Source organism: Haemaphysalis longicornis, unplaced genomic scaffold (assembly GCF_048455015.1).
Source record: "Haemaphysalis longicornis isolate Haplotype H1 unplaced genomic scaffold, Haemaphysalis longicornis Haplotype H1 scaffold_8, whole genome shotgun sequence".
Classification (NCBI taxonomy): Eukaryota; Metazoa; Arthropoda; class Arachnida; order Ixodida; family Ixodidae; genus Haemaphysalis; species Haemaphysalis longicornis.
The window spans coordinates 183,498,519-183,521,916 of NW_027526445.1; the positions used below are offsets into that span (position 1 = coordinate 183,498,519).

At 47.3% G+C, this 23,398-nt stretch overlaps 1 protein-coding gene across 2 annotated transcripts in view; it reads right to left on the minus strand.

Moving 5' to 3' along the window:
• Window positions 1-2,405: 2,405 nt before the first annotated feature.
• Window positions 2,406-23,398, minus strand: part of LOC144149318 (uncharacterized) — a 77,329-nt gene continuing 56,336 nt past the window's right edge. For both annotated transcript variants that reach the window (XM_077680880.1, XM_077680881.1), the window contains exons 2-3: window positions 13,073-13,314; window positions 2,406-5,078 (exon numbers count right to left, since the gene is read on the minus strand). In XM_077680880.1, the coding sequence (XP_077537006.1) occupies window positions 4,080-5,078; window positions 13,073-13,312 (1,239 nt within the window). In that variant the 5' untranslated portion in view covers window positions 13,313-13,314 and the 3' untranslated portion in view covers window positions 2,406-4,079. The remainder of the gene's footprint in view (window positions 5,079-13,072; window positions 13,315-23,398) is intronic.

Here is a 23,398-nt window from a genome sequence, read left to right on the forward strand (position 1 = left end):
TACTCGATATCCGGTGGCAGACGAAGCATCACCAACCTTTAGAGCAAAGCTTTACTACTTTCGTCCAGCGGTTTCGCGGAGAATGCGCAAGTTAACCTTTTGACCGGAGACAAACCCCCGCCAACACCCCTCGAAGCGCATCGCGTGATTCGCCGGGCCCTATGTCGACGCTGCGCGCAAGGCCCCGTTTTAAGTCGTTCTGCTCACGTAGCGGCGGTGGCCGTGCTCAACTGATCGGCAGCCGACCAAACCCGCAGCCTCCCACGCGTGCGCCGTTGGGTCATCTCGGGCTATGTGACTCATCTCGCGCCGCGTTCACCGTGAAAGAGGAACACCGCGTTCGCCGAGAATGAAAGCGAGGCCGGGCCTCCTCCTGTGAACGTTGCACGGGACCGAACGGCTCCGAGCCATGGTCGGAAATACAGTAACATCAAACGTTAACCAAGCGGAACCAAAGGTGCGTTCAAATTTACCGTTTAGACAGCTTCGTTGCCGTCTTGCGGACAGTCCGCCATGTTAAGCCCCGTTCCAATTCGAACGAAGCAGTCAACGCAACGATGCCGGCTACCTTCCTGTCTAAACTAATAAGTGACGCCAGCGCCACCTTTTTAAGTGCGAATGCACTTTATAAGCGACCCCAAACCATCCACCGCCGGCGGCGGCGGCGGCGGCGGCGGCGTCCGCAGTGCTCCTCTATATTTAAAAAAGAAACAGCATCCGGCGCCAGGTTTCGATCCGAGGACTTTGCGGCCGCAGCGCGACGCTCTACCGACCAAGCCACGGACGCGACGCTGATATCAGTGTTAGTGACGCGCCTTATATCTTTAACGCATTCAAACTACGTCGTCAGCGGCGTACGTTGGCGACTCAGCGGCGTTATAGCGGCTTGATAACTGCGTGGTGTACACGTGATACTACAAACCCGATGGAAGAGATGGAAGAGAAGGCGGCGAGGCGGTGGGCTGCGGGGGCCGAGCGCAAGCGCCGCAAGCGGGCCGACAACCGTGCATTCGCACTTTCACATTCTCCCCCTCGGGGAAATGCGGGGGAATTTTTGCATATTAATGTTGAAACAAAAGCAGTTGTTCTTTTATTGAAATATTTACTATAATTTACTAGTGATGAAGATGACTTTGTTTAATTTTTAAATCACATAATATTTGTAATAACAACGGTAGTATTAGTTACGAAACTTGCGGCTTGCGCATCTCAACATTTCTGCTACGACGCTGTCGTCTGCGCTGGTGTTGCGTTTGCGACCGCGGCGCCGTTCCAGTTTTATTCCTTTAGACGTCTAGTTAGACTGCTTCGTAGGCTGTCTACCAAGCTGTCCGAGAATTGGAACGCAGCCCAACACTCAACCAGACTAAGCAAAGCTTTTGATTTGCATATCCAAGGTTAGCTGAGGTAAGCCGCGACCATTTTTTGTTCATCATTGTTTTTTTTTTTTTTTTTGAGGTTGACTAAGATTTTGAATCTGATCAAGAATAATAACCTGTTGCTGATTAAGAAGATGTTGTTGCGGACCATACTCGACAGGGGAGACACTACACAAAGACACAGGTAAGTCTAAGCGAATAGCTATATCGCTTTCGTTGATTATAGACACCGTAACTTGCATCATGTCTACAAAAATCTTTGATCCAACCGGAAATACCTCCTGTGTTCCCAACGATCAGTACTGGCAGGCGCTTTACCATTACGGGATCGTTCCAGTTATCTGTGTGCTTTGAACAGCTCGCACAATGCGCACAGAAGAATGAGTATGTATTGGCGTATCAGTGTTGCAGCCTGCGCCTTATCTTGGAACCAGGATCCATATGGCGCTGGACGTGCACCGTTCCGGTAAAAATTTAAGCTGATGTCGATAATAAAGGCGCGAAACCCGAGTAGTTACGTGCAGAGTACAGCCGCCCGCAAGCTTAGCCGGAGTATCAGATTTGACTTTAACACGTAATATCTCAAAAGTTCCCACGAAAGACTGCTGAAAAAATGTGGAGAACCTAATTAAGTACCCTTTTAAACTTGAAAGCTATGCAGCAGTTGGGGCTAAACTACTTTACACCAAAGCAAGACGAGACGACAAGTGGGTAAAGCGTTGCTTCAGCTGACTGTGGACGACTGTACGTTGAGAAGAACGCTGCATATACCGTGGGATAGCGTCAATATTTTGTAGGAATTTGTTTCATGATTGGGGCCTAATGTCCAAAAGATCACACCAACAGCCCTATACTTTTAGTTCTCGCTTTACCTGCGTCGTCATTCCGCGGCCAGAATAGGTTAACTAGCAAACTATAACCCTCGCAGTGTTGGTTTTTAACGAATGAGTGTAGACAGTGAGGCGTGTGAAGTCTGTGGCACACCGCAGACCATACGCCATGTTCTATGCGTATCCACGTTTTTCATCGGCAAGAAGGCAACGCTCCTCAACTTTACGGAAGCTGTATTCTCGGCGGCCGTTCTCTGAGAAAATCCTGGGCCACTGACTTTCTCTCTCATATACGCACAAATTGAAGAAGCGTGACTGTGCTTTTTAAAAACATCAAATTTGCTCAGAAGACTGTAGCACAAAAGACTACACTCTATTACGCCACTGAACTCCATCGTCTATAGTGTCGTAACACTGGGAACACCATTTTACGCTCTGTCCTTACCTTGTCCTTATTTACTGTTTTCATCTTTTTTTCCATCGTTCCCCTTTTTCACGTGTAGGATAGTAAACTATGCCTCAGCCTGGTTGACATTCCTGCCTTTCTTTTACCTTTATTCCTTCCTTAACGAATATGTGTACGCAACCTCGTGGGCTTTCAAAGTCCCCGTTACATACAACTTCCAAGTGGCTTTTTCAGGGCTAGTTATTGGCTGCTTTGGCTCCAAGGTGGTCATGGTTTTTAATTTATAGGAAATAGTAAACCCCCCTCCCATCACCGTCACCAAACCTCCTCGCTCCACGACAAACAACATGTGTGCTCTGGCTTGTAGCACCCGGTTCAAGCATTTATTAATGCGAAGCGTTGCACCGAAGAAGTGAAGCAAGTTTGTGCGTCTTGCTGAAGCACCTCAGCACCTCATGCGACTACAGCACAACTTACCTGAACGCTGAAAGCAAAATGCACAGTTGGCTTGAAAATTGGTTTAGTACTTGGAATGTAACCTCTGATACAATCGTGACGCATGTAACTCGTGGATATAGTGACTGGCACTGACGTAATTGAACGCTATAGGTGATCGAGTATTAGCACAAACGCGACAATAAATAACAATGCACCCAGAAGATGCCCCTGGGGCACGCAGCCACTAAAGTCTCTATGTTGTGGGACGCACAGGGATAAACGCTGGCGCAGTAGTTAAACATAAAATAAATAAAGATGATAGGCTCCTTTGGGATGGCCGTCTTCTCCACCGCTATTCGCTGTATCCGCAGAAATAATACATAAATGAGCATACTGCGAAGAAAAATATGCCAAGAATGTTACCAAGTGCTCATACGCTCAATCGGAATGACCTGAAAAAAGAGGCGCCTGTTGAATCCTAGTCAATGTTTCTCAATGCTTCTCAGTCATCACAAAGTATTTCCTACACAACCCCTCTTCATATCAGCTATGAAACGCGCACGTACACGCGCGAACACCAAAGAAGTCTTCCACGGGGCGCTCTCAGTTCGGAGTGAACTGAGGCAGACATTGTTAGTTGCGATCGTTTGGACTTTTCTTCTACGCGTCGTCACTTCTTTGACCTTGAAAGAGCAAAGAGGTTGCATTTTGCTGTCCACACCATTCCCAATCGTAAACTTGGTTCTCTTATGAGCCGCACTGCAAACTGCTCGCCTGAAGTTCACAGTCCTCTTCGACACTGTGCATGCATCAGCACGCCGGGGCCAGCCCGCTCGCGAACATTTGTAGTTATTTATAAAGCACACCGCTTCAGCAGTAATTAGGCCGTCGCTGTTCATTTTTTGTCCATGCTTTAACGCAGACACAAGCATCGCATTTTCTCAAATGGCCAAAGTCATCGCACGCGGGCACAGAAGAGTTGCACTAGCACCGCCATGGCGTGCCGTCCGTAGCATCCTGATGAGCTCAGACGAAAAGCAGTGCAGTGAGTAGGAAGGCTGCCAGCATGGTGGGCAGGACGGCCATGACGCGGCCGATATTCTGGAACATGGAGAGCGAGCCAGTGGGGAACTTCTGCATCAGGTTCCCGAGGGGACCCAGGATGTTCGGCATGGTGGCGATGGGCGCAATCAGGTTCGACGAGGGCGCCGACGTGGTCGTGGTCAGCGGCTTCTGTTGAAGGGCCCAGTCTGGCAGAGGCTCTGTCGTCGTGGGCCTCAGCGGAGTGGGAGGCCTCTGGGGAGTCGTTGAGCTGGGCGGGTACGGCGAGGTCTCGCTGGAATCCGGCATCGCTTCCGTGGTGGTTCCGTAGTCTTCGTCCTCTTCCATGTAGGGCGGCGACGACGTTGTACCCTGGGACGATGACGAGCCGTACGTAGGCTTGGCCAGGGTGATTATGTTCGAATGCACGATGGTCGTGTTGGCCACCGTGTCGTACACCGAGATCGGCAGCGACGCGATGGTGCCGTGTGGGTAGACCGGAGTGGTCGCTGTCTGCGTGGTCGTCATCGGGTAGATGTGAATCGACGTGACGCCAGGAAAGGGGCGTTTGAAGGACGAAGCCGAAGGCGGCCGGTGGTTGTTCATTAGCACCGCGTGGGAGACGCTGTACCCGGATGGGATGGCGGTGCCGGCCCAGAAGGGCGGCGATGGCCTCCTATCCCTGATCAGGACGGGTGGTTGCTTGGTGATGCCTTGACCCGGAGGTTCAAGCGTGGAGGGTCGCCGTAGGCGGTTCTTCACTACAAGGATGTCGTGGACTACGCGCGTGTTGTCCCTCTCTCCGTGGCTAACGCCATCCAGTACCATAATGGGCGGTGATATGTAGAGGCCGGAGTAGTCCCTCGTTGTGATCATCGGAGCCGAGGTTGTGGGCGGAGTCGGCGTGGGCTCCTCCATGGTCCAGTGCCTCGATTGCCTCGCGGTCGAAGTGCCGTGCGCACTCGCGTTGACTCTGTCGCCGGCCTGCGTGGGGCCGAAATAAAGAGAAATTTACCAGCGGAACAAGACAACAACTTGTACACTCTTAATCCTTGCAATAAAGACCACGTGGCGGTACGCAGAAATGCTTGGCGTCATTCATTATCATGTGATTAATATGTTGAAGGTGATTAGCCCTCATAATTATTCACATTATCGTGTGAATAATTAACATGTGGTAGTAATACAAACAACCTAGCCCAAACATTTCAAAATATATGCCACCAACTAGCCCGACACCGCGCATTACTTAAGTCGATCCCGTCAACTGACAAAATCACGGCGCCCTTTGTTATCTGAGTCGGACTGCACAACGCATATGGTTTTTCTAAGAAAAAAATGCACCGGCCATTCCAATATCTGAAGGTGGTTGTTAACGCTGTGCTTTCCGGCGAATGTGCGTCGGCCTTTCGTGTCTACGGTCAGGCTGTTATAGAACCACAGTCTGTCGCACGCGTTGCCGCTCGAGCCTAAATGAGGATGAAGAAAATTTCTTTGAGACCACCTTTCTTTTATTAAGAGTGAAGCTCTTTATTAAATCACAATTTTTCGTGTCCGCAATTAAAATACCAAGTAATTGCCGAGCGTGCACGTGAACGCGGCCTCGCGTTGACAGCCCGGCAGTTAACAAAGCCAAGAAAATGTCTAGCGCTCGTGAGTGCGTGCCTCGCAACGACCGCCCCGCGTCCCCTGCGCACGTTTGTTAAGCCAAGCATAGCCACGTAGGGAGATTGTCCAAGATTGTACAAAGGAAAAGCTGCAGTGTTCAGCGTAATCGTGGCGACACTTGCTCGGAACAAGAAAGACACGTCATAGCATATGCCCATCCAAGGTGATGTTCGGTAATTATAACTTCCAAAAAAGTGAAGGAAGCTCTCACTCATAGCAACAATGATGGAGTAAAGGTTGTTGCGGCAGCGAAGAAGAAGCAGTCGTGGACTTTACCCGTCGTGATGGTCGTGAAGGTTGCGTACAGTTTCGCTACATTCAAGTCTTACTCGTTAGTGTGAGCTTCCTTCATTTTTTTTGGCGGCTTACATAAAAACATTTTACCACCACCACCTGGCGACACGCCCTTGAACTCTTCAAAGCGCAAAACCTTGGCACTGAAGGAGATTTGCGGCACTTTCTGCCCCACGATATGCATCGTAGGTTCTTGCTCGTCGCCCACATAACGACTTGCGGGCACGCTCGTAGGACGTCGCATTAGTATCGGCACGCCGTCGACGGTTGCACTTTTCTCGCTGTTATCATGTCCTCTTCTCATTGCATTCATTCTCATGAGTAGGCTTCACTGTGCGGTAGCAATGTGAAAAAACCAGCTTCAGAAGTCGGCTTCACATGAACATGAATGCATTGCCGGGAAGACACCTTTATTAGGGCAATATACGTCATCTTATATCAAAATATGAAGCACGGGAGGTGAACAGGCGGCCGAAGGGAGCCGGTGTGCCGGAGAGGGGAAGAGGAGAGCGGCTCTTCTGTGGGTTTACGTGCGGAAAAAGAATAATAAAATTAACCAGAAGAGTTAGTCTACAGAAACCCAGCTGAAAAAGAACAAAGAAAATCAAATCTTGCGTACGCCACTGCTACGAAATAATGGTTTAGGGCCTGGTGAAGTTTCCACTGCAGCTTTCAGCCCAGCAATCCGTCGGTGCAATAAACTGACTCACCAGCTGCTTCACCGCACTTGGTTTATGAAGTGATAAGCGCAATCTACACGATTTCCTGATTCCGCAATTGCAGAGCAGGTTGAAATAGTTCTAAGGGCTTGCAGTTTGAAGTAATCGTGGTTAAAATTCTTAGCAACCATACTTTAGGACGATAATGCGATTAACAAGCGGCTACAATGCCAAAACACACTGTAAGTCGAAGTCTAACTAATCGAGTCTAAGGCTGCTAAACAAGCACTCCGCAGACCATGCGCCACCACTGAGTCAATATTTGAAAGCGAAACAGTTATGACGTCTTCTCCGCACCGTTTCAGATCCACCCATTGGATTTGCTCCACCAGTGTTCGCACTCATACTGCTGCGTTTCGCAAGAAGTTTCTTGTGAGACTGTACACCCGCTTGTTTTCTAGATTCTCCACCTCCTACAGGTACCGGCGGTTCTGCGCGTACCTCTGTTAGGTTGTCATTCAGCATGTACATGCAGCCTTTATTCTTCATGGCTCAAACCGCGAAAATGTTTTAAAAGGTTGTTCAGAACTCCCGCGCCTTGTCTTACTACATTGTTAAATGCATTCTGGGTTCCCTACTTTCTGCTAATCTTATTCCTTTCCTGTTTGAGGTCTAACCTAATTCTGCCCCACACAAACCTGTAACAGCTGCTCTCCTCCTTGCCTAGTTCCCGAACCTCCTACATAACCTTGATGTTTCCTTAGGATGAAGTCGATTTCGCATCTAGTTTTAGTTTTACCTTTCTTGTCCCTTCCGGGACAAGAATGGTAAACGTCAGGGGTGCTATCGACCTTCACCGCTTCCTGGACGGTCGCCTTGTTAATTATTGCTCGAATTAGGTTGTGGTCCGCGTTGTAATTAGATTTGTTGTAATTAGTAGAATATTAACCGGGTAACGAGCATTGCTGTTAGACCTGGGACTTTCGCTGTGTGCATCGAGAGAAAATGCGAGAATAGGAATGCATAATTTAAGAGACCGTTGCTGGAGACAGTAAAGGGCATGATGGAGAGTCCGGGGGACCTGTACAATAGTTTCTCTTAATGCTGTACATACGACTTGGCCGGCTGTAAGCAGGGAAGATACATACATACATACATACATACATACATACATACATACATACATACATACATACATACATGCATCCATACATACATACATACATACATACATACATACATACATACATACATGCGTACATACATACGTACATACATACATACACACATACACACATACGAACATACATACATACATACATACATACATACATACATGCATGCATGCATACATACATACATACATACATACATACATACATACATACATACATACATACATACATACATACATACATACATACATACATACATACATACATACATACATACATACATACATACATTAAAACTTTTACCCGGCTCAGTCCGCCCGGTATTGCTTCAACTCCAAAAAATCAAGGCTACTCAAAGAGAATGTACAGCTGGACATTCAAGCCAAATGTTTAGCTCCAACAATAATACTCATGTGCAGCTCACCATCATCATCGTAATCATCAGTCTACGCCCACTGCAGAGCACAGGCCTCTCCCATAGATCTCCAATTATCCTGGTCCTGTGCTAACTGCGACCAATTTGCCCCCGCATACTTCTCGATCTCATCTGCCCACTTAACTTTCTGCCGCCCCCTGCTACGCTTGCTTTCTCTAGGGATCCCCATATGCAGCTACTTATGTTCTACTCATGTCCAGCTACTCCAACACTACTCACGCGCGGTGCTACTAGATGTTCAGATGTTATTTGGAATTGTTATTTGGAATGGGGATCTTGATAATTCTCAATAGTAACACTAATAATCGGTGCCGCAAGGTCATCCGAGAAGTAGGCCTAATAGACATGGGCCGTGCGATTGGGCGCAAATTTATGTCAGTTGAAATTTGTGGCCGCAGTCTGGGGCAAGGTCCTAGTTTAATAATAATATAAAAAATTGATATATTTACAGAAATCTTCGCAGGAATCCGGATTTAAAAACGAACAAAACAAGCACTCTTTTCCGGTTTTGTTCCTTGCGTCACAAATTTCAGAAACTTGTACTAAATTCAGTGGCTGAACGTTGCTGCGGAATGAAAAAAAGAAATAAATAGCTCTTTCGAAGATATTAGTAGGAACACGAGACTACGATGAGAGTTCATGGGCGTACACACAGCCCTCCCACAGACATATACGCACACACCACACCACACACCCACGCACACCTGCACACGCGTATACACACACACCACACGCGCATACATACACACACCACACACATTTAGGTGGGAGAAATTGTTCTGCAACTTCTTCGTCTGGAAGAGGAATCATGATGCCGCATCTTCTAAAAAAGGTGGACGTATGTGGACCATCGTGGGTCATGGACATATGGGGGTCATATGTGGGCGCGTGTATATATACACGCGCACACACACCACCGGATTCATGCGTGAGCGAACAGGGCGATATTATAACATGGTTACTGAATGCTCTGTTTGCAACTGTAGTTAGGTGCGAATGCCCTTGTCAGGCTGTAAAGCTCTAAACCTGTCAGACTGTAAACCTCTGCTCCCGTTCCCGTTAAGACTCAGGACAAACAAATTATTTCTTTCTTTCTTTCTTTCTTTCTTTCTTCCTTTCTTTCTTTCTTTCTTTCTTTCTTTCTTTCTTTCTTTCTTTAAATCTATCTTTATTTATTTATTTATTTCGCCGCACCGTATACTGGCTAGAGCAGCCGGTAATGAGTCACTAAATACCATGAGATGCGGGATTAAGATCCAATCATTGATATTGTCCTTACTGTTATAGGAAGCTTGTCTTAGAGATCCTGATCATGCATTAGGACGTAGGCACGTATACCGACAAATTAGTGCTCGGAGTCCAGCCTGAATCTTGTTTAGTAATCGTTTGGTGCATTTAAAACTAATGATCACAGTTCCGGTGGTTGTCTGGATTAGCGTTTTTTCTCGATCGGGAATAAAACTGGGCCAGTGGAAACGACTTATTGCACTTATTCCGAACCATGAGTGTGCGGTACCCTTTTTAGGCTTGCAAAACTGACGAAGGATCCCACGATGAGCCATATTGATCCATGGTGTAATGTTAAACATTTGGCTGGTAGAGTAGCCCACAGATTATCACTATCCGCTTTTTGATGCTGAGTTTTATACTGTCACGAGAGGGCCAGATGGTTGCCAAACAGGAGACTAGTTTTAATTAGAATCGAGCCCACAGAAGGTAGCGAGCAAGCAGGCAAAGCGTCTTCTTCCTCCAGCCAAGCCACTGGCTGCGCCTAGTGGTCATGGCGGTTTCCGAGTAGTTGGCGCATACCCTTGCGGGGATAATTACCGTTCATAGTGTCTGTGGCAATAATGATGCAGTTCAAATTGTCCAACGATTTGCTCTTGCAGCCAGCTAATAATCACCTGAGCATTTACAGTTTGCCTTTAGTGTGTCTGGTTTTTTATAATACCTGACGTGTTGTGCAAAAAACCGACACTTAAAAAAGTGTTACGCGAAGGAAACATTCCCTCATATGCCATGCGGTGATGCCACATTTGAAAAGCGGAGCTGTTCACGTCTGACGACATTCTCTGCTGGTATCGTGTCACGCTCTCTCTGAAACAGGTTTCTGTTCCAAGCAAAAACCTTTCCAAGCACAGCAAAAATTAACACGAAAAAAGGAGTCCATAAGTCCTTAATACATTGAAATACGATAGGTTTATTGCCAGAAGAAAATGTCTTCCTATTAATCCACTTGTGTGTAAAGGTGAAGCCAACTTTAAAAAAATTCCCCGCATTTTCCCGAGGGGAAGAATGTGAAAGTGCGAATGCACGAGTTGAATTTGCGCGGTTCGGTAATGTTCGCGAAAGAGAGATCACACACACACACACAACTACAAAGAAAGAAAGATGCATTTATTCACAGACACCTATTTGTGTTGTCGTTGTACTTGATTGCTAGAGCGGATCTTAGCTTTGAAATTTCGTGTCAGTACTCCTTTAAGCGGGTGCATTAGCCCTTCTCACGCCCGATTTTTGGCCAATCCCCCACGTGGGTATGTGCCATGTCAGCGGCCAGGCAGCGCGCGCCCATCTCCCCCCGTTGCCAAGGAAGACGAGGAGATTCCTGGCCAATCCCCCACGTGGGTATGTGCCATGTCAGCGGCCAGGCAGCGCGCGCCCATCTCCACGTGCGCGGACATCGTCGGTGGACGCAGGTTCAGGGTCGCTTAAGAAGGGCATTGCACTTAAAAAATCGGCGCGAGCGTGGCTTTTTTTAAGCTGGCCTTTTCACATTGCCTGTTCTGTAGTGAAGCATGGCTATCTACGGAGGGGAAATGATTACGGGAAATATCTCTAACTCTTCTCTTATCGGAAGTATACCGAAACAAATTATATGTCAATTAGCCGCTAAGGCGACTCTACCAAGTACGACGAGTTTCATTTACATGTCGTAACTATGCAAATGTTGCACAATTAGTCTGCTGTCAATAGATAGCCATCTATGGCGGGAGTATGGTTGCAGATAACGGCCCTAACTCTTGTGTTATCTAAAGTACCAGAAAACAAATTATATGACAATTAGTCGCTAAGATGACTCCAACATTACGCATTACAGCTGCGATGGTCATCCTTCTTCAGAAAGTGGATGGCACCGATTCTTCTTTTTTTCATTGGTGGCAAGGTTTTGCAGAAATAAGAAACGGAACAAGTAGGGGGGGGGGGGGGGGGGGAGTAGGGCCCCTGAAATGTTCTCGCGGACACCAATCAGGGAACCATTGACATATTGTGTCGTGCTCCGATGTGACCCAGACGAGAAAAACCAGTCGCGGTTAAGCGTTCGCTAATAGGCTGTCCGTTGAAGCGCTTTTATGGTCCCTGCATCGTCTTAACTGTGTCGTCCAGTTTACCAAAACACTAGACAGTAAACCCTCGTTAACTCGAACCCGCATTTCTCGAAATATTGGTCAAGTCAAAATTTTCATCGCCGTGCATTTAGCTCCCATATGTGCTATGTATTTACGTTTTTTTTATCTCGAGGCGTTTTAAGTGCGAATGCACTTCTTAAGCGAGCCTGAAGCGTCCGCCGCCGTCCGCATAGCAACAGCTGCGGGTGCGCGCGCTCCTCGTCTTCCTTGGCAACGGGGGGAGATGGGCGCGCGCTGCCTGGCCGCTGACATGGCACATACCCACGTGGGGGATTGGCCAAGAATCGGGCGTGAGAAGGGCTAATGCACCCGCTTAAAGGAGTACTGACACGAAATTTCAAAGCTGAGATCCGCTCTAGCAATCAAGTACAACGACAACACAAATAGGTGTCTGTGAATAAATGCATCTTTCTTTCTTTGTAGTTGTGTGTGTGTGTGTGATCTCTCTTTCGCGAACATTACCGAACCGCGCAAATTCAACTCGTGCATTCGCACTTTCACATTCTTCCCCTCGGGGAAATGCGGGGAATTTTTTTTCAGAGTTACCACGGATATCTCGAAAAGTTAACAAAGTGGACATGAGGCGAAATCCGCTACAGGCAGCTAATAAGGTCTCCGTGCCAACGCTTAGCTCCCACCACGCGCCGAACGTGGTCGTGTACGGCAAATTTGAAATTCCCACCGCCGCGACAGTGTTCAATCCAACGTGTCAAGAAACTGTGGGAGTTATAACGTGTGCGTCACCATGGCACCAATTATTCGCGGGTGATCGCCGGGTTTTTTATCGGTGAGTCGTACCACGGCCGGACCCAAGCCTTGCAAGTGTAGGAAGGGGGTTATTCTGAACGTTCTTTGTTTTCGCAGCGCTATACGTGCGAAGCACGTCGAATTGGATTCTATTTTGTAGTGTGTGGTCGGTGCAACGAAAACTTCCGAGCATGGACTGAGATTCCCCATCCGAAACAGTGCAAATCTCTGACGCCGAAAAAAAAAAAAAACTCGCTCTGATCAAGGAAGCGGAAAAAGCAGGATGGACTAAGTCAAGCACTGTCAAAGAATTCGGCTTCCCTTTTTCGACTCTCTCAAAAGTACTCAAGGACAACCATAAGGTTTTTGATGGCTTCGAGAAAAAAATTATCAGGTAAGTGGAAGCGGATTGGCCACAAATTTTCGGCATTTCGTTTAACTCGAAACACTGCTTCCCTTGAAATTTTTAGCGGATTTTACGACTTTGAGTTAACGAGGCATTACTGTATTTTGCCTGATAATTGCCGACACTATCAAAGGGGCCGCGAATTCTCCGTTTGAGACGCAGGTAGCATCAGCGCTAACCCACCTGTGATGGCGACACAGGGTCCATCCGCGGCGGTGTGTCAGGCGTCGGGTCGTGAGGGGGACCCCACGATTCCTCCGAACCCCGGAACTCGGCTGGAATGGTACTCCGTGCGAAGGACTCGGCAGCGGGCTGTGGCCGCACTCGTTCCGACGCTGGCAGCGAGGATGCCGGCCCCAGCAAGAGCGCCAACAGGAGGAGCATCCCGTGATGGTGGATCAGCCCGTGTTCGCACCGATCCATGCCTGGACACGTCAAGATTAACAGTTAGTAATTATCACTTCTTCACATGAATAACGAAGCAAGAAGCTGGAATAAGAGGACAGCATAAAAAAACTTGCCATGGTTGAACGCGGTTAAACAAAGTTTGTCTAGCGATAGCTAAATTTTGACGCCGAGAGCACGCAGTAAAGACGCACACAATTCCTACCGCAAGACGAACACAGAAGCTTCTCGTCGCAGTCGGTGCCGCAGTCCCGAACTCACAGCGAACTTGGATGCAGGCAGCTCCTTCTCGCGTAATTTCCTGATGACATACGCCATGACCGTTTTTCCACACCCTCTTCTCTGTAGCTTCCTCCATGAAGCAAACGAACGATCAGACGCTTTCACTTCACGCAACCGTATGAAGCATTGAGCTCTAAATTGCGGTTGACGCTAAGAGGCGTTTCCTGGATTTGTAGATGACCTAACATAGCTTTCACTCTAAAAATTTCCAATGATCCCACCAATGGGATAAGAGCTACAAAGACAGGTATTGATAAATGGCTAAGTTACTATGACGATTCTCCAACCCCAACATTTAATAGGGTAGACTATCAAGTTATTGCTGTGAATCGATAAAGAAATCCTTAGTGTGCACACATGCTTTCATTGCGAATTGTACACGTGTTTTCATTGGTTGTGCCAAATTACCCACTAAATTATACTAGTAAGGTACTGGCACTCAAAGCTTTGATGAATCACTGGCGTGAATATGGGTCATGTGTGTCATAAAATCAAATCAAATCATTTATCTTTCCAGCATCGAAACGCCACTGAAGGGAAAACCGACAAACAGCCATTCAGGTTTGCGCCCCTTTAACACGGCATACAGACAATACATTCGGATACACATAGCAGCATGTGCTAAAAAAACCCCCCTAAATTGTACAGGAAAAAAATGTTTCCAATCTTCAAGTTTGATCTGTGCACCGAAATCAAACAAGCAAAAGAGAAAAATATAGATAGGAAGACACAATTTAAACAATGCAAAAACTTCATTAAAAACATTATCTATGACAAGCGTGAATATGTGTCACAGGCTTCGAGTAGCAACGACATGATTTGCGGGGTCACTGTTTTCAGTGGCGGTAAAATCTACAGGCACGATAGGTGTTTTATCTGCCACCGGCGTATTACAGCAGGCCACAAAACATGAATACAAAAAAAATTCAGGAAGCTCACACTCGCGAAAGACTTGAAGGTAGCTAAGCTGTACGCAGCCTTCACGATTATCACGACGATTTAAGCCCACGATTGCAGCCGCTTTACTTTTTATTCGCTGCCGCAACGACCTTTACTCCATAATTGTTGCTGTGTGAGCTTTCATTTTTTTGGAAGTGATAATCATTCGAAATCACCTTGGAGGGGCATACGCTATGACGTGTCTTTCTCGTTCCGAGCAAATGTTGCCGCGATTACGGCGAACGCTGGAGATTTTATGTACAATCTTGGCCTGCTTGGCTTGACGAACATGCGCCAGGGACGCTGGGAGGTCGCCGTGAGGCACGCACCCACGAGCGCTAAAATTTTTCTTTGTTTTGTTAACTGCTCGGCGATTTCTTGGTATTTTTAACTGCGGACGCGAAAAATTACGTTTTGCTAAACAGCTTCGTTGTTAAAATTCAGAGCCCTTACACCCTGGGAAGGCCAGCGAAGCTGGCACTCTAATGGTGCGATTTGCTATGTTGAGCTATGAAGACAGTGACGCGATCTCTACGTCGCAGACTAAGGACACACATAATTGGTGGGAAGCAACAGTGACGTTTTATTATAGCGCGGCTATGCCAATAACGGTGCGGATTTTAAGACGCCGAACAAGTGGCCGCCGAAGAGCGCGCGGCATTGCCCAGTGTCAGGGGGAGATAGACACTGCGCGTGGCAAAGAGTAAACACGGCTCGGAAAACAGGCGGAGTCGCTGGAGGGGAACATAAAAATTCGGACACCCTCGCCATCGAGATGCGAATACTGAGAAAACAGGGAAAATGGTGCTCTTCTCTAGCTTTAACTTGGCTTTTTTTAGGTCTTCCCCCCATCTCATCGGTAGATCGCACACTAATGTTGCCGAGCGCGCTCCGTCTTTACTAAACTAGGATAAATACCTGCAAGTCAGAGGTTGAGTCATCCCTAGGCACAGCCAATCCCCGACGCGCACCTCCCCACCCGAACATCTCTCCTCTTTAGCCCAGTCAAAGTCCAAAGCCAACGCCCGCGCAACAAACTAAAATGATATGCTGAGCGCCCTGAATGCGGTGATGGTGCAATCGCATAGCCGCCGGTTTCGTGACGCGAAGGACCCAGGTCCGATTCCGACCACAGGAAGCGACTTGAGGCGCCCACTCCCCACACCTGCTCGTCGGCTCCTTGCCTCTTCGCCACTTTTCGTCAAGCTTCTTGGCCTATAATTGTCATTCTCTCCACTTTCGTGCGCCTAGTTTTGAGCATCGCTAGGATGAAACGCAAGCTTTAACAGCTCCGATGTTAAAACGTTCTGTAACAATACCCCTTCCGCAGAAGACCATGATTCTCTATACAATGTGGGACAGCCAGCTTCCAAATACCACGCTTACGCAGATTCTTTTAAAGTCGGCTTCGCCTTTAAACGCAAATGCATTGCCAAATAATACGTTTTAAGGGGCAGTATACGCCGTGTCATATCAAATTATGTAGGCCCTACCACATTTTTTAATGACCTTTTGTAGCGTGAGCTACACTGTCCGAGGTTGAGCAGTTTCGCGTGGTTCCTGGAGAGCCGTGCTGCGCATTCGCGAGGAGCAGTGACGTCACACGGTGCACAGCTGGCGCGCCGGAGGTGCGGCCGCCGCGACTGTACTATATGAACTAGAAGTATTCTAGTTCACTATAACTGGACTGGACTGGACTCGGCTAGGTTGGATTGGATTGGGATTGGATTAGATTGGGATTGTATTGGATTGGATTAAATTGGATTGGATTGGAAATCGTTGCAGCAGCAGTAAGCATGATAATCAGCTAATCCTAGACAACCAGGAAACCTTAGAATAACCAGCTGAACCTTAGCTCACGCTACGATATCCTGGCATAGCCAAGCTAAGCCACTGCTAATTTTTTTTCCATACTCTGAAAATAGGTTTGCGCTCAGTCTATTGCCGGAGACGATCTGCAGGATACTAGACATACACAGCTGCGCTGTAAAAACGGCGATTATACCTCGAAAGAATTAAACCCTCGGTGTCGAGTTATTTCCTGTGTCAGAAGCAGAAGGGTCGGAAATCGATTTAAAAAAAAATCTCGAACTGGGAAACCTGTTTTATTTTCCACGTATTGGTTCGGCGACACATGCACCGTTATACAGGAGCCGGTCACATGACGACAGACATGCGCCCAAAAACTATTTACCTTACATGTACTATTGATGGCTATCGCAGAAAAATTCAGGGGTGACTCCAATTTCAACGAACTTTAGAAAACCTATCTCATCGCAGTTTACACGCCCCAACAGACCCAAATTTATCTAAATAAATAGTGTTGTACTTTTAGTAGGGTGACGAGGCACTCACCTAAGAGATATTTCTGTTCTGCCTTATTTAATTAAAATCTCGTTTTTAAGTTGGTGACTCAGCCTCAAGTTTTCGCTGCTACTGATCGAATCTGGGCATGAAGAGACCACGCTCTCGTCACTGGTAATAGTTGGAAGATCCCTTCCTCTCCGAAATACCGAACATTTGACACGCAGGACGGAAGCATTGATGATGCGCTATACACCCAAGCTGATCGTTTTCCATGCGCGCCGTTTCTTCTATCATGAGCACATTTTTAAGTTCACCCGAACATGAACAAAACTCGACCGCACTTGACGGAAGGAAGGATTCCGGAAACATGAAACAGAAAGCCGAACAATAGCTTCCTCTATCGTTACTTCATTCACAACGCTTCCGGCGTGACCATTGCCAAAGGGTTGAGCCGCGAGGACAAGAGTACGTCCGGTCTGCAAATTCTGCCCAACCCGCTCGACGAGGAGCTTTCGAGGAAGCCACTGAAAGCGCTCGTGCATGGCAAGCAGCAAGGTCAGATATGCGACGCTTGACCAGACCATGCGATATGCCACGGGAGCTTAATCTTTTAATATCGGATGAGGAAGCAGCAATGGTAGAGACAACAAAAAAAGAAGGTGTGGTAGAACGGCTTCAGCGGCGTGAAAGAAGCAAGCGGGACCACCCAGAAAATAAGACAACACCACTTGTTTGCAGCATACACGCAGGACTATGTCTACAGTATGCCAGGCACTACAATGATTGAAGCTGAGGAAGAGAGAGAGAGAGAGAGAGAGAGAGAGAGAGAGAGAGAGAGAGAGAGAGAGAGAGAGAGAGAGAGAGAGAGAGAGAGGAGCGCAAACTTTAAAGGGACCCCCCTCAACACTGAGGGACCTTGCAACTTTTTTCAAAATCTTAAATGCTTGAAGAATTAACACATCCAAGACTTAGATCAGGGGGTGGCAAAGTACCTCAGCCAGAAATTACTGCTCTATGCTCATCAGATAAGTTGAAAACTCGCTCAGAAGATTTTTCTCTCTTTCCCGGTCTTGGCGCTCTTCCACCGCTGGAATTACGTCATTACAGCGGTGTAGCGGCTATTGGCCGGCTTTCCTTCAGTTGCACCAATGAACGAATTCGATAGCCCCTTTAAAAAGAAGCCACAAAAGCAAAGGCGGATAGTTCTACTGCAACGAGCAAATCACGCAGTGCCGCTCCGTGCTGGCGACCACTATAGCTTTTGCAGTGCTTGCAGACGCGAAGAGTGAAATCGTTTATCGGAAGTGTTGCAGAGCACCTTTAATGGCGTAAAAGCATGGTGTGAGCGAAATCTCTATTCCGGGGCCCCTTTGGACCTTGCTGTCACCTTCGCGCGTACAAGCCGGCGCTTTCATATTCCGAACAGATCATCAGCACTGTCCACTGAAATTTCTTACGAGACTCCAAAATTAAGTGAACGTAGGGGACAGAACAAAAAGTTACATAGAACATTAATATTCTCCTGGCTGAAGCCACCTTCTCAAACCCACAAACCTAAAGAGTTAACCCCCCCCCCCCTACCTCTGTAACAAAAAACACAGAGAAAGCAGTGTTTCACAAGAGAACCTTTTGCTGGGCGTGTTGGTTTTGGTGTGAGAACATACTGAGTAGCGCAAAGAAACACACACAAGAAAGAGGACAAGGGACAGGATCTACACTTCCAACTGTTTATTAGCAAAAAAGCATCGTAGATTTATAGGTAAATCCACACATGTGCAATAGACGTGCGAACAATCTTTATCGAGAGAATTTATCTAAAAACCACACCTCAGCATTGAACAGTATCACCGAAGTATCACTAATGCACTCAGTCCCCTTCAGTCTTATGCGATCTGCCTCCAGCAGTTCACTTGCCTTCTGATTTTTGCTTTTTCCACGCCAGCCTAACTCTCCACATGCAGGAAATTCAAATAATGTGTGGACGCCGGAATCTGTGTGGTGCAGTAAAGTTCGCTCTCGCCTCTGGCGAACCCACATTGAAGAGCCAGCGCTTGCATTGGAAGTTCGTCGACGTGCACGTTCGTCGTGGCGCCGTTGTAAAGAGGAGCATTACTTCCGGGCAGAGGGGCGCGGATATGGAGAACTTTTTTTCGTGAAGTAAGAAAGCAACAGGAACAAAAAGGACGATCGAAGCGGGAACCGCATCCCATGCATGGGTGGCCACGCAAGGTCAATTTCCGCTGCGCGTCGACGCGGCTGCCGGAGTCAAAGGCTAGCGAACTCTTCTGCACCGGTAACGTGGTCGCAGTTGAATTTGATGCTATGAAGCGACTCAGTTGTTGCGCGAACTCGGCTGGACTGGAAGTGTGTGAAACAAACCGCAGACGAATAAACGCCAATTTTTTATCTGATATGTATAGGCCAACAGGAAACGATGATTTAGAAGACGAACGTTATTTGTGTGTAAAGTCCGGCTCCGTATCAACGACTTTGACGCTATTTAGTGCGATTTTTTAGCGCACAATTCACGCTTGTTGTAAGGAACGGGAAATGAACTTCACGTTCAATAAATAAATTCTATTACCCCACCGGAACCGGGTTCAGAGAGTAACTTTTATACGTAAGAAAGAAGGCTACTAGAAGTCAGCGTGTTTTCTGCTGCGACAAGCGCTAATAGCTATACCATTTTAAACGGAACAGAAAAACCGTGCACAAAACAAACTGCACGACCCCTTTATCTCAATGTGCTCTGCTATTCATCGATAATCACCCTGACAGTACCGATTTCGGAGAAAAGACAGCGCTGTGGCAATATCGATGTTGTAGCAGACATAACGCAAAAAAATCAAGGAAGCTCACACTAACACGAGAGATTTGAAGGTAGCGAAGCTGTACGCAACCCTTCACGACCACGACAAAGGTTTAAAGGAGCCATGATGAGAAAACAAAAGTTTGTTTTATTCGAAAGATTATGTGTTTCATAGTACCCTAAGCGCTTTCCCGGAAGCAAATGATGCTTAATTCACTGAGAAATAAGGCAATTTAAGCCAAAATTTTAAATCTCCCGCTAAATTGCACATTTCGTGACGTGAACAATGGCGCCATACGAGCCGGTCCATGAAACAGATACTTAGTAGGTCGACTCCATATAGCACCCACACGCGGGAATCAAACAGGAACCGGAAGTAGTGCCGAAACCGAGACGGCGGCCATTTTAAAAATACTAGTAAAATTTAGTGCACCCGCAGCCCTAGTCATGGAATCGCCATATCCGGAGAACAAAACTCTCGCCGAGAAGCTCGGGCTTGCATTTAACAACCTCACACCACTTGAACGCTCAATGCTTCTAAGTGCACGAGCGGCAGGAGTTGCGGGATACGCGGATGGACCGGAAAGCGACTATTCCGCGATAACCACAACAGATGAACGGCCAGCCGTCGGCACCGCTGCCTCGTCAGCCCCGTCGCGACGGACGAATACAGACTGGTACGTATGTGCCGTATTTTTATTATGGTTAATAATAGTTCAATTTCAGTAGCAGTATCGCTTATGCCAGTTGGCCGGTGTCGTGTATGGAAAGCCGTTCGCGCGAGCTCTCTGCTTCGACCAGAAAGATACGAGCGTCAATGCACGGTGCGTACGGCATTTTTTCCTCCCAAGGTCAGAGCGCTTTGATTTGACGAAGTCGGCGACGAGCGCTAGCATGTCCCAGGAGTGAGCTAACGTAAGGGTCCCTGCTGTAATCACTTCCTCGGAAATGAAGCGAGCACACTCGTACTTCCTTTAGCTCTCTTTCTCCTCCGTTTGCAAAGTTCACAAAACGTAGCCACTTGCTTCGCCGAGGTTCGTCGTTGGGCAGCATATGAAAGGAGATCTCACCGGCGGGGATGTCGCACTCCCTCGACGATTTGCCCGTGCTACATGGATATTTCAAAACGTAGCAACGAAATTTCATTGTAAAGTACTCGAACAAACTGAAGTTTTCAGTGGTTGTAAACTGGAAACGAGCTCCTAACAATAGCAGCAAGCCAACACCATTCCGAAACTGCGACGAGTGTCACTATCTCGTCGCTGCTTGCTGTTCCTTACTCCCCTCGTTTCTATTTTTACCTTTGCTGGTTGGCGATATGACGGCCAACCTCCTGGGAAGGGATTACGATACCAAGCAAAGTCGCGGCTGTGCGTGCTGGGACGGTTCGTTGGCCCCGAAGAGCCTCTAACCCGAAAATTCGTCTGCGCGACGCTGGCGACGGCGAGATGTCGAGTTCGGCTGGCGGTAATTTCGTACGCATTGGCGTACACGCTTGCGTGTTTATTCGGAACTTCAACCGTTTACTCCACCGTTCTTAGTGTCATAAAAGGAATGTGCAGTACGTTTAATGGGCATATAGCTCACTATGCAAACTAGTAAGCCCTGCCTAACTTGCGTTTGCTTTTGCCGGCCTTCGCCAATCGCAGAGCATTCTCGTGTGACATCATAGGTTCTGTTGCGGGAAATGAGCTGGTGGGTCGCATGGTCATTCCCTTTTTTCCTAATTATGTAGCTTATTTGAGCGAAGTTTGTGTTAAAAGTGGTGTCAGTATGGTTCTAACGAGGCAATCTTTCGAATGAACCAAACTTGTGTTTTCTCTACATGGCTCCTTTAAGCCCAAGATTGAAGCCGATTTGCTTCTTCTTCGCTGCCGCAACGACCTTTACTCCATCATTGTTAGTGTATTTTTTTTTGAACTGATAATCATTTGGCATCACCTGAAGGGCGTACACTCTGACGTGTCTTCCTCGTTCCGAGCAAATGTTGCCGGTATGACAGCGAACGCTTGAGTCTTTCTCGTTCCAAGCAAGTGTTGTCACGATTACGGCGAACGCTGGAGTCGCCGATCGCTCTAAGTGGGTATGCTTGACTTGACAAACGTGCACCCGGGACGCTGGGCGGTCGCCCCGAGGCACTCGCACATGAGCGCTCGGCATTTTCTTGATTTTTTGCAACTGCCGGTTCGCAACTGCCGAGGCCCGTGCTCACGTACGCGCGCCTGGCATTTTTTTTTTGGTATTTTGCCAAAGCTGTTTGCCAAAGTATAGTTAACCGGATAAGTAACAGCCTTGATTACCATCAACCCAGAGAACAGGCGGGATTTAGGAAACGATCCATACTCAACAATGGACCACAGCCACGGCGTAGATGATGTGATAGAGAAATCCGCAGAGTTTGAAATACGAGGAATAGATGAGACCTACGTAAGACTCCCGGACGACATGTATAAAAGATTTACGACAGGGTAATCCTTCACAAGCCAAGCGACAGTCTACCGATCCGTACGATAGGGGAATGCCATCTCGCCAAAACTGTTCACAGCCTGTCTGGAGGGGCTACACATGGAGCTTGACTCGGGATTACAAATAAATGGAGAATAATTGGGCCATTTGAGGTTTTTAGACGGAATTACGAATAAATTGAGAATAATTGAGCTATTTGAGGTTTGCAGACGACAGAGTCTTGCTAAGCGAGTGTGCAGAACCCCTGCAAAAATGCTCGAGGAACTAAATATGGAAAGCAAGGCCGTGGGACTAAAAATAAATATAAATAAATCTGAAGTAATTATAAATAAACATGTCGAAAGAGCCCTGTTCAGCATATGTAACGAAACGCTAGAACAAGTAGAAGATTTTAACTACCTCGGTCAGGTCATCTGTGCTGATCCCAACCACAAGAGAGAAATCCGGCGCAGAGTAGGTATGGGTTGGGGAGCACCCGGCAAGCACTCTCAAATAATGAAAAGTAAGCTACCTCTGTCACTCAAAAAAAAAAAAAAAATCAACAACCAGTGCATACTGCCGGTGATGGCATAAGGAGCGGAAACTTGGCGCCTTACTTACCAACTTGAAAGCAAACTTAGGTCGGCTCAACGGGCCATGGAACGAATGATGTTAGGAGTAACACCCAAGGACAGGAAACGAACTACCTGGATCAGAAAACAAACTTGAGAAGAAGATATCATAGTTCAAATAAAGAAAAAGAAATGAACTTTGGCTGGCCACATAATTAGGTGAAATGACAATCAGTGGTCTACCAGGGTGACAGAGTGGACCTCGATAAATGGGTATACAAAAAGAGGAAGACCCATTACAGACGAAATAATGTATTTCGGAGGCAAAGAATGGACTCGAGCGGTGTGGGACAGGAGCTGTTTGAGTTCGATGGGAGAGGCCCCTTCGTCCTGAGGTGGACCAAGTGGGCTGTTGTTGAGGATGATGATGACGTAGTATACTGTAGCATCGTTAATCGACAAGATTTAAGGGAAACCCCCAAGGTCGAGTAAGTTTCTATGAAGTAAAGTTTGACATCCACCCGAATGCAGCCAAGCGGCTACAAAGGAAAACTATACAGCTTTCTCAGAAACTTCGCAGTTGAAAAATTCGTCCTGGTCCGGGATTCGAACCCGGGACCACCACTTAACCGGAGCAGTAGCTCTACCAACTGAGCTAACCAGGAGGCTAGGAGTTTAAAAGAAAGGCTAAAACAGAAAAAACTTTGCCGTTCCTGCCTAAAGAAAGTTGAGAGAAGCGCGAAAGTTTTC